Source organism: Cyprinus carpio, chromosome B15 (assembly GCF_018340385.1).
Source record: "Cyprinus carpio isolate SPL01 chromosome B15, ASM1834038v1, whole genome shotgun sequence".
Classification (NCBI taxonomy): domain Eukaryota; kingdom Metazoa; phylum Chordata; class Actinopteri; order Cypriniformes; family Cyprinidae; genus Cyprinus; species Cyprinus carpio.
In genome coordinates, this window is record NC_056611.1 from 16,800,700 (window position 1) to 16,813,108 (window position 12,409).

At 33.8% G+C, this 12,409-nt stretch overlaps 2 protein-coding genes across 2 annotated transcripts; one reads left to right on the top strand and one right to left on the bottom strand.

The window, feature by feature from the left end:
- On the top strand, positions 1-4,736 carry phykpl (5-phosphohydroxy-L-lysine phospho-lyase). The gene is made up of 12 exons (XM_042739496.1): positions 1-141; positions 252-370; positions 1,840-1,999; positions 2,159-2,233; positions 2,357-2,444; positions 2,527-2,643; positions 3,058-3,140; positions 3,226-3,451; positions 3,543-3,697; positions 3,809-3,898; positions 3,973-4,103; positions 4,232-4,736. Exons 1-12 carry the CDS (start codon positions 83-85, stop codon positions 4,264-4,266), a joined length of 1,338 nt encoding a protein of 445 aa, XP_042595430.1. The 5' UTR covers positions 1-82; the 3' UTR covers positions 4,267-4,736.
- Positions 4,327-12,373, bottom strand: pdzd3a (PDZ domain containing 3a). Its single transcript, XM_019116583.2, has 11 exons — positions 12,274-12,373; positions 11,534-11,561; positions 10,805-10,869; positions 10,508-10,713; positions 9,651-9,858; positions 8,314-8,450; positions 8,014-8,218; positions 6,794-6,990; positions 6,275-6,469; positions 5,127-5,318; positions 4,327-5,017 (listed from the first exon to the last, which is right to left on the bottom strand). The coding sequence occupies exons 1-11, from the start codon at positions 12,356-12,358 to the stop codon at positions 4,985-4,987; spliced, it is 1,551 nt and encodes a 516-aa protein (XP_018972128.2). The 5' UTR covers positions 12,359-12,373; the 3' UTR covers positions 4,327-4,984.
- Between the last annotated feature and the right edge of the window lie 36 nt (positions 12,374-12,409).

The window sequence follows — 12,409 nt, forward strand, 5'->3', positions numbered from 1 at the left end:
CCTTTTCTGCAGTGCAAAGTCTTGTCAGGCATCTAGGCCGTAAACAGTCAGCTGTAGCAGACGAGAAAACCGTATCCTAGGAATGGCTCTGGAAGTTTTTCATAAAGATGAGACTTTGCAAATGCGCAGGAAGCTGATTGGGTGAGTTGGATCAAATATTACACGTCGCACTTTTATAAGGCCTGGTGTTGTTTTTGATTTCATTCACGCTATTAAACCGTTGTTTAGATTAAATACTGTTTTATTTTCAGGCAGTCCTGCAGACTCTTCTTTTCCCATGATCCCGTGAAAATAGTGAGAGCACGGGGTCAGTATTTATATGATGAGAATGGCATGCAGTACTTAGATTGCATTAGTAATGTTCAACATGGTAAGGACACTTTGACATGCATGCTGCAGTATATAGGGACCTGTATTTATCAGTTTTACATCATCATATAAAAGTGTGTATATATATATATATATATATATATATATATATATATATATATATATATATATATATATATATATATATATATATATATATATATAATTTTTTTTTTTTTAAGTTACATCCTTGCTAACTTATATTAAATGAAAAATCACCTAACCGACTGTCCAAAAGTTTGAGGTCAAGTCAGATTTTTTTATTTTCTCTTCTAAAAGTCTCTTATGATCACCAAGGCTGCAATTATTGAATCAAAAATACTGTAAAACAATCATTTGGAGAAATATTATTACAATTTAAAATAAATATTTTCTATTTTAATCTCTTAAAATGTCATTTATTCCTGTGATACAAAGCTGAATCTTCGGCAGCCGTTGCTCCAGTGTCACATGATCCTTCAGAAATCATTCTATAAGCTTATCTGGTGCTCGAGAAATATTTCAACTCATTATATTGAAATCAGGTGCTCTGCTTAATATTTTTGTGGAAATCATTATAACATTTTTTCAGGATTCTTTGAAGAATAGAATGTTCAAAAGAACAGCCATTTATTTCAAATCCGATTGTTTGAAATTGGAAAATTATTTATGCCTTACTGTCACTTTTGATCAATTTCATGTATCCTTCCTGGATAAAAGTATTAATTTCTTTATTACAGACCCCAAACCTTTGAATGGTGGTGTGCATTTAAAATAGTAGTCTGAACGCATCTAGAAATTATAACTGAAGAAATAATTATCTGATATGTTTACAATGCAAATACAGTTTTATGCAAAAGTATGGGCACCCCTCTGAGGCTGCATAGTAATGTGCTCTTTCTTTATAAGACAAGATCATAGTGATATGCTATTCAGTTTCTAGAGAAAGCTGGATAATGTTATGTTTTTCAGACAGAAATTCTTATTGTAGCAGTTTTGCATTGTGTGAAATAAAATCGAAAGTGAAAAATAGGCTGTGCAAAAGTTTGGGCACCTTCTCAGTTGTGTGGAATTCTAGTCATAGACAAAGGACAAAAAACACAAAGTTGATTTGAGTGATTAAGTGAACCTTAACACTGCAAACACAGGTGCAACTAATCACGAAAATTGCTAGTTGATTGCTAGTTGTGCTTCTCCTTGATCTCTATGGGGAAAGTAGCAACATGGGAAGTTAAGATAATTATCAGGGGTGCCCTGATAACTTTTGCATAAAACTGTAAAATATATCCCCTATCAGATCTACAACATTTCTGCCTGCATACCATAGTAAATGTTACTGTAGGAAAACTATGATAAATTTTCAAAACATGTATGCTTTTAGAAATGTAATCAACTCTTGTCATCATCCCACTGAATTTTAAATAGGCTTTACAGAGCATTTAGAGGTATCAAGTATCACGATGACATACTTGAATCATTTTGTCTTTGCAGTGGGACACTGTCACCCCAGCATCACTCAGGCCGCTGCTGCTCAGATGGATCTTCTTAATTCAAACACTAGATTCCTCCATGATAATATAGTTCTGTATGCAGATCGGCTGGCCGCCACTCTGCCAAAGAAACTTTGTGTCTTTTATTTTGTCAACTCAGGGTAACTCTGATTATACAGATTAAAGAAATATTCTACAAAATCTTTTTTTATTATTATTATTAAGCAGCTTGTAAAATTGCAATATATGCATACCATACGTGATGACACAACCTGTAATTATACTACGAAATCTTATTTGGATTTTTGTCGTCTTCTGAAGTCAGAAGCTAATGATCTTGCCTTGAGACTGGCCCGTCAGTATACCCGACATCAGGATGTCATTGTGCTAGATCAGTAAGGTTTACCTAACTTTTTAAATGTGAAATAGTGAACAGTTGTGATCCTTTTATCAGTCAATAATGAGAAAAAAAAGCTACATTAGACTTATTTTTGTGTCATCTTTACTTGCCTCTCCAGTGCATATCATGGACATCTCACCTCACTCATCGACATCAGCCCGTACAAGTTCCGGAAACTGGAGGGCCAGAAAGAGTGGGTGCATGTGGTGTGTACAGGACATAGAAACAACTTTTAAACCAATAATTACGGCTCTTTGCTACACATCATTCATTCTTGCTTACATACAGGCGCCTCTTCCTGATACTTACCACGGTATCTACCGTGAAGATCATCCTGACCCAGGACAAGCTTATGCAGACACTGTGAAAAGTCTTATTGAAGAGGCGCATAAGAAAGGCCGCAAGGTATGGTAGGAAAAGCAAAGCTGTTAAATGTTTTTTACTAAAATTAAATTTAAATTAAATTAAATTAAATTTATGCATTTAGCAGACGCTTTTATCCAAAGCGACTTACAGTGCATTCAGGCTATCAATTTTTACCTATCATATACTGATATGTATGTATATATATAAAATATACTGATTGTCCTTCTTAAAAGGATAGTTCGCCCAAAAATACTCTCTCATCATGTCATTCCAGATCTGTATGACTTTCTTTCTTGTGTGAAACACAAAAGAAGATATTTTAAATATATCTCAATATTTTTGTCCATGAGGTAAAAGTCAATGGTGACCAGTGTTGTTTTGGACCCCATTGACTTTCATTGTACTGACAAAGTCATATGAGTTGAGTAATGATCCCTTTAATTTTTTCTGTAGATTTCATCTTTTTTTGCCGAGTCTTTACCCAGTGTTGGTGGCCAGATCATTTTCCCAACTGGTTATTGTAAAAGAGTAGCAGAGTAAGTCTCCTTGTGATTTTTGTTGAGTGTCTTTACTCTTTATTCAGGAATTATGTGAAACACAACATTGTATTTTTCCCTTCAGATATGTTCGTGAAGCAGGAGGAGTTTATGTGGCAGATGAGATTCAGACAGGCTTCGGTCGTGTTGGGAGTCATTTCTGGGCTTTTCAGCTTCAAGGTGAAGACTTCTGCCCTGACATTGTAACAATGGGCAAACCAATAGGCAATGGTCATCCTATTGCGTGTGTGGCCACTACAGAGGAAATAGCTGCTGCTTTTACAGCCAATGGTGTGGAGTACTTCAACACAGTGAGAACCATAATGCTTCTGTGATAATATATGTAGCTTTCACATCCTTTGAAGAGTTTAAGTAAATATTTAACCTTTTTGTCCCATGCAGTTTGGTGGTAACCCAGTATCCTGTGCCATTGGTCTGGCAGTGTTGGATGTTCTAGAGAAAGAAGACCTCGGAGGCAATGCTGTGCGTGTCGGAGGTCATCTTAAACAGCTCCTCCTTCAACTTCAGACTAAACATCCACTCATCGGAGATGTGCGGTAAGTTCTGAAAATCAATCTTTATCGAGATCTTGTAAAATACTATTGTAACATCATGCTGTAATCTCAAAGAAGAACATTAGCAGACATATCTTCTGTTCTTTTTTGCAGTGGTGTTGGACTGTTTATAGGTATGGAGCTAGTTAAAGACAGAGCGTCCAGAAAACCAGCAACAGAAGAAGCAGCACATCTTGTTCGAAGGTACTGACAATTTCTGTTCTTTCTCAACTAGCTACAATTACCTGATAACCAACTGCCCATTTTGATTTGTTCAGGCTGAAAGAGGAACGTATAGTTATTAGCACTGATGGACCATGGGACAGTGTCATCAAATTCAAACCTCCAATGTGCTTCAGTATTGAGGATGCTGAGAGAGTCTCTACATGCATTGACCAAATTCTCAGAGGTTGGTAGTAATTAAACAGTTAATTCAGCATAAAAAAATGTGGGAACAGATTAATCTGACTTATTAAAATTTTGTTTAAAATAATAAATATTAAGTGAGAAATTGACAGTTTGTCTTTGGACTTACAGAACTGGACGATACCCATCAAAAAGAGGACTGCTGAAGTTGAGGTTTAAAAAAACATGAAATTAATTTTCAATGTCGTGCATAGAGCAAACACTAATAATTTCATAAATGAATTTTAATAAATAATTTTCATGTGATTTGCATTCTTGAATATATATCTGTTTATATTCAGAATTCAGTTATTAGTACTTACAACAAATGCTACACTCATGCTACACATCTGATAGAATATTTTTTAAATAAAACTTGAATAAACATATATTAACATGAAATCACAACTGTACTTACAGTTTTCCGGGATGTGGTGTAAACAAATTTTAAGATTAGGATTTTAGGGTTTTAATATGCTTTCATACTTTACAGTTATACAACAATACAAATAACTTGAAACCTGATTGTACACATACTCCAGTCTCCATAATTTTTATATTACATGTGTACTCAAAAGTGTTGTGGTTGCATTAAATAATGACACTGATTCAATAATAAATGTGGTTACTGACAAGATTATTTGCTTTTTTCTAAAAAGCATGTTTACCCTTTTTTCAATATTTTTGCAAGATATACAACAGTCTTTATAACTGTTTATAAAGTAGTTTAAATTATCTTTTTTAGCCACATAGAGTGTATTTGTGATATCTGGCAGAGAAGAGGGTTTACTGGTATGCAGTTGTATTTTACATTAAAAAGATTAATTAATTAGCATTGTACAGTAAATGTTAAATTAACTAAATGTTTTACATGACTATATTAATTCATACAAAATCATCTTGTGAAGCATCTGGAACCTGAAAGACAATATTTAAATTTTAAAAAAGAATCCTGAAATTACAAAATGCATGTATGTGTGTGAGCAAGTCTCATTTTGTTACTGCAAAGATTGAGTCTTGAACTTACAGGCTGTCTGGCGTTTCTCAGTTTCTCATATCCGAGTCCCTCCATGACTAGCAGACTGAGAGGAGTTCCTCCCTCTTTTATCAACCTCACCACTTCATCAAAATACTCGTCCTCCACATTCTGTCCATTCACCTCGACAACCACATCTCCCTCACACAACCCTGCTCTCTCTCCTGCACTCCCCATCATCACCTACAGACCAGAAAGAGAATTACATGTGTACGTTTTTCCACAGACATAGAAAAGCATTTTTAAATCAATAGTCTGTTATTTTTTCTGTTAATTCTAAAATTTTATATCTTTTAAAAATGCGAAGTTAAATATATTATTAATATTCCCATTTTTATATTTGTATTTAAAAAACAAAGTTATTTAACCACAATATTATTCTGTTTGAGTTATACCAACCCAGCATCACTTAACCAATGGCATGAGTTTGGGGGCAGGACTATTATTTGTATGACCAATGGCAGATGAGGGCGTGTTCAAGGAGACTTGTGTGAAAACAGTCATTATTGCAATAGAGTGCTGAAGGGATGTTCTTGTAGGTTAAAATCCAGAAGCAAGCAAGTTTTGACACTTCTGCTTCTGTTTTTTAATTGGTTTTTGTTTAAATGCCAGAAATAAGATATGTGGTTAACAAAATTTACATAGGACTGTCAGAGATGTTAAACATCATCATGCTAAAAAGGAGAAGTCATCTACATACTTGTCTGCTTTTACAGCCTTGTTGTTTTCATAATCACACTCTTGCAAATAATTTTTCATTTTCAGGGAAAATGTTTTTTAAATAAAGACAGAAAGAGCAGTCGAAAACGCAATGGTTGTGACACTGACGTCATGTGACCATGTTTGTTTATTACCCACATTTACCTTTTTAATTCTGGTGTGATTGTATTAAATTCCTAAAAGTTGTGTTCATTTGTGAAGATTATCAAGATAAACGTGTTAGAATTATAGACTTTTTTTTTCTGCAATAATCCAAAAGCCAATGGAAAAATCCTTTGGGTTTTGTAGAAGGGACCTGTATGATACTAACTTCTGGGGTGGCCAACAAAACATATGTCATCACTGCTGCACTCTATTTCATTTAAATGTACATTTAAAGCATTTAGCAGCTGCTGTTTAAATATAAATGCTTACAGTACCTGACCGATATATGACCCAGGCTTATTCTGAACACAGCCTAGGTTGAAGCCAAATCCCGCACCCTCCTTGTGAACCACACAAAGTCGAGGATGCGGTGGATTTTGGTGTCCCTCTTGATGTGGCGGAGGAGGATAAGGAAACGGTTCCCTTTTTGGAATATGGTCTTCATAGAAGAGCAATGGAGAAATACCCAGCTGAAGTGGATCAAATAACAGACACTCTCTCAGTGGTAAATCCAAGCAAAAACAACAAGAATAGTGATTCCCTATTTTATGTAGGTCACAGCGACCCCACCTATTCCCAGGGGTCCAATGTCTACTCCAAAAAGTAGATTCATTTCATTAAAAACACCTGTTTTGTTGTGTACTATAAGAATTAGGAGCTTGAGATTAGGCCCTTGGTCAGCCCTCAGGGTCAAATGTCTTCAGTCAGAGTAAAAATATGTTGATTTAGCTGAATGTTATTGCTCCTCTTTTCTGTATGAGCATTTGCGTGTGAAAGCGTGTGCATGTAAGCACCTGTGTGTAATAGTCTCTGCCAAGGATGGAGATGGTGGTTAGGGTGACCTGCTGGCCGCTTTGCCGTATTTTGCTGACGACGCCCTCATGCTCTGCATCCTCCACCTGCTCCCCGTTTACCGCTAGCACAAGCTCTCCGTCCTCCATTCCTGCAGTCTCAGCTGGGCTGCAGGGGTCGATCTCTCGTAATACATGAGCTATACAGCGAACATATCACAAAGTGATGGAAATATACTGCTGAAATGTGTTTTCTGATTAGTGGCACATCTAAAAGCATTTATAAAAATGTGTGATGCCATGGACCCCTGTATATGATAATCCCTTTGCGAGGGACACTCTTCCTAAAATATAGTCAGCTATATATTTTGTATTTTATTTTTTAATATATATTTTAAATAAAGATCCATTTATATTTTATAAAAAGACCTATTTATACTATGAAAAATATTTATACAATATATAAATAAAAAATAAAATGTGTAAAATATTTGCTGGAAATGTATTCTATATACCATTTAAGTAATAAAAGAAATAAAGAAGCAATCAAAAGAATGGTAATTAAATATATATTATTCATTAGTAATTAAATTATTTAATATTATATATTTTATTTAACATTTATTATTAAAATATTTATATAATTTATATTTATATTTAACAATAATATTAAATTCTTATTATACCATTTATATTGTTCATTTTTATTTATATAATTTAAAATATTATATTTATATTAAATACTTATTTATATTTAACACAGTTTTCTCAGAGAAACCCCTGCACTAAAGAATGTTATTATTTTAGTATTATTTATATGCTATTATAGTTTTTATATTTAGTTCATAATATTTTGAAATAGCTTTTTTTTATATTCTCGGTTTCCTTTTTTTTTTTCTTTTTTTATACATTGAATTTTTCATTTTATGATATTTATTTGTGTTAAATGTTTTTGTAATTTTTAGTAGAATATTTTTAATATACTGTTTAAGCTACATTTCTTTTTGTTTTGGTTTTAGTTTTAGTTCAGCTTTATTTTTTATTAATTTCAATTTAATTTAATGTTGTGATTTAAACTTATTTCAGTTAGTTGCCAAGAAAGCATCTCATCTAATATAGACGGTTTTCCCTCTTATATTTATTATATATTAGCTTTCAATGAACAAAAATATTTTCATAGTTTTAATTTAAATAATAATAATAAAGAATCAGCGATTTCTCACCAATACGTCCAGATCGTAACTTCTCTTGCCTTAGGAAGAACCCGTATCCTTGTGGTCCTTGAGTCAGGTGTAGTGTTTTTGGTCTGTAGGGTAGATTATGCGTTTTGGCAAAAGCAGGAATTATGGGTATCCCCATGCGATTATAACAAACTTCACTCCTGCTGTCAATTACCAAGACAGTCACATGGTCTTCACATTTCTTCACCTGATGGAACAAAGTGAAATCTAGACGTTCTAATGTCCCAAAAAGAGATTACAATATAAGTAATAAGATATTAGATACTATACAAGTGCGCTTACCATTTTTGACAGTGCTGCATAACTGAGTGCTGAAATCATAGCTCCATTGATCCAGATCAGCCTGTCTCCATTCTGGACTCCTGCTCTCTCAGCTGGACCATCAGTCACTGGGCTGAGACGATAACGGCCTCGCTCACCTACTCCCACATACAGTATTAAATAAAATGAACTAGAACTGTCCACAATGATCAATGTATGCATACACTATGTTGAAACGTTCCCTAAAGTTGTGCATCAACTACTTTTTTTAACATCTCTTCTTCTCATTTAGTATAATTGGACATCATAAAGCCCATGGGTGCATAAATAAACAACAGGCTTACCTAAGAGTGTTTACTCAGTACCCATACTGATTTCCTCTGTGCTATGAGTGCACTACTTTTTTTCCTATAGTAAATGTGTGTGGTCAGGGTTATCATAGTTAACTATATATATATATATATATATATATTTTATATGCACGCTTCTAGTGTTCGTTTAGTGTGTGTGTCTCTATATATATATATATATATATATATATAGACACATATATAGTAGACACACACACATATATATATACATACATACATATATATATATATATATATATATATATATATATATATATATATATATATATATATATATATATATATATATATATACATACATATTGTTAACTATAATAACCCTACAATGCCCTATAATATATTTTAATATATATAAACAACACTATAATATATATTTGAAATAAAAAAATGTTAACTGTAATAAAATAAAAATGCAATTAAAATTTAAAATAGAAAAAATGAATAAAACTATAATAGTAATTATACTTAAAAAATGGTGTAAATAAATAAAATAAATAAATGATTTGTAATAATGAAAGCACTGCTTTTAAACCCACATGAAAATTTATAATGAAAAAAACAATATAATTTAAAGTCCTGGATATTACACCTCCAGATGCTTACATATATTACTGTGACTAAGTATCTGTTCATTAATATTTTTATGATACATCAGCTTTTTTTTTCTTTTTTGGTTTCAGTTTTGATTACAAAATGTATTGCTGTTGCTGATACAGACAGTAGAATATGGTGTTGCCATTTTGACATTTTATTTAGAACATTTATGTTTCTAAAAGGCAGTTCTTTTAAAAATGCTTTTTGTGCTTATTATGTGTTTTTATATATGATGACCTGATATATACCCTATATTAAAATATCCCCTTTTCTGTGAAAAGTCTTGATAAACTACATCTTGTTATGTGAATAACAAACTACTAATTATAATTTAATAAATGTAAAAATGACATCATTCTTAGCTTCAAACATATGTTTAGAAAGGAGCAGTACCTTCAGTAGGAATGATACTGAGGCCCAAGCCACTGCCAGGCTCTTTAGTGATGTAACACAACCGTGGGCGAGAACAGCCCTCTATGGGACGGTAAGCACTGGCGAGCGACATGAGGTCTCTTCCCTCCGAAACCGCAAACTCATAATCCTGAGCACTCAGCACTAACAGATATAGCTTCAGCCCAGACGCCTGCACCTTCAGCACCACCTGAAAACAAGGCACAGGTTACACACCTACAAGACTAAATATAATACACACAGTAAGGTGTACTGGTAACACAATGCATTAACTATTTAATGTAACTGAGCTAACTTTAACTAACAATGAACAGTTGTATTTTTATTCATCTTTGCTAACATTAATTAATAAAAATACAACTGGTCGTTGTTAATGTTAGCTCAGTTCCATTAAATAATATCTACAGATATAGCTATTGAAGTATTATTAATTGTTAGTTCATGTTAATGCACAGTATGTAGTAAATTAATGTATGCTGTACTTTATTTTTTACACCAATCTCTGGGATACGTGATTCTCATTGGTCAATCCCATCACCCATCAGCAGTCCTTTATTTTCTAATACATTTCAGCAGTCATTTTAATTTATTTGTAATATTGTAGCCATTAAATATGGACACACAAAAAAGACATTTTTAAAAATAGATTATTTTGTGTTTGCACAAGAAAGGTCACATATTTGCCACAAAATGATGTTAATTAAATATGAGAGATTTTTTGGGTGAACTATCCCTTTAATGCTTTGCATCTACTTGGCAATATCATTTGTATTCCAGTGTCCATGTGTTTAATTCACAGAATACAAAGGTCTCATGTTTGCATAAGGAAGTGCTCTTACAGTCGAATGCTCCTTGTCATCCACAAAGTCCTCATTGACCTCCAAAATACGGTCCCCCTTCTTCAGCCCACCCCGCTCTGCGCTGCTCCAAGGCTCCACCTGGCGCACCACATGTCCCCTGCAGCCAGCATCCTTACTCATGTAGAAGCCGAAGCCCTGACCCTCTTCCCGCTTCAGAACACACATCCGTGGATGCACATCAGGCTCTGGAGAAAGTTCATTCAGTATTGATATGCAGTCTTTTTTTCTTTCAGTTGTTAATGATATATCAGTCACTGATTGGATGAAAATGATCACCTGTGTCATCAGAGATCACTAAAGCAGGGTTGTCAATCCCTTCTTTTGGGTTGAAGGTGAACTTCCTGTGAAAAACATTTGCACTTTGCTGTACGTATGTTTTTTAAGTAAACAAACCAAAAATAAGATAATTTATTGATTAGTTTAAAGGGGTCATATGATGAGCTTTCAATTTTTCCTTTCTCTTTGGAGTGTTACAAGCTCTTGGTGCATAAAGAAGATCTGTAAAGTTGCAAAGACTAAAGTCTCAAATCCAAAGAGATATTCTTTAACAAAGTTAAGAGTCAACCACACCCCCCTAAAGACGAAGCATAGTCCAGCCTGGGGTCATCACATGTGGTTGCCAGCTGGCCGCGCCATTCTCAAGCTGGACTCCGCTCACTCTAGCCCACCGTGTGTGACACTGTGTTTCGTTGTGAAAGCGAAACTACTTTGTTTGGTCTTCCAAAAGAGGACACGTGGCTTTTCAGAATGTTGAGCTTTGTAAAAAATTATGCGTTTCAGAAAGCCGGGGGATAGAGGAGCAACAATAATGTAAAGTATGAGGAAAATAATGTTTTTTGAACCTTAAACCGCATAAACACATTGCATTACACCAAATACACAAAATAATGTTCTTTTTAGCAACATCATATGACCCCTTTCAGTAAACCAGATTGCTTATGCAGAATCATTAGTGATCAATCAGAGGTCAAAAGGTCACATTTAAAGAGCATTCTGAAGGCTTACTTTGGTAACTCTGGGGCATCCGCTGGTTCTGTGACAGTAAACAATTAAAAAGTATTAAGAAGGTGATCCATATCTACTCAAAAATATCTTTGTTGAATGGGCTTTGTTTCCCATATTTGCCTGTGAAGATGCACTGCGACGTGAAATCTACACAGGCTGCTTTAAGTTAAAATAACCACTTAAGAGCTTGATTGCGTGTGTGATTAGAAATCACAACATGCTGACAAGACTTGAGATCAGAGTTCAAAAGGAAAATCCTCAGTCCTCCAGAGCTTATTTTTGTCCACACTTTTAGTTTTAAAACCTCAAGGGGGAATAATATTACATTTGTACAAATGAGCAATGAAGAAATCACCTAATTTACATAATTGTATAAATAAATCTCTTTGACTGCTCAAAACGATGAAACTTATTATGAAATCTTTTTAAAAATAATGTTCCAATTGGTCGGATTTTAGGACTACTAATAATTATACATATACTAAATATACTACTAATAAACTACTACTAATAATAATTATTACACTGCTAATATATCAGACATACAGACCATTCTACTACATTCACTTTTCATACAGTAAAGGTTGTTGTCTCCTCCGCTTTGTAAAAATAAAATCTTAAAATGTCTTTCCTGACTTTTACATTACAGTCTGCACAATTGTTGCAATGGAAAACAATGTGTGTGTGTGTGTGTGTGTGTATATATATTTTATATATATATATATATAATAGTAAATTACCTGTGGAGAATCTCATGATCCTGCTTACCACTGCTGGCAGCCCTGGGCTTTGTGAGGGTGCAAGGTACACATTTAAAGGAAGCATTAAAATGCTTTAGTCAGTATAGCTCCTCCTTGTTCCACCACAATAACACAC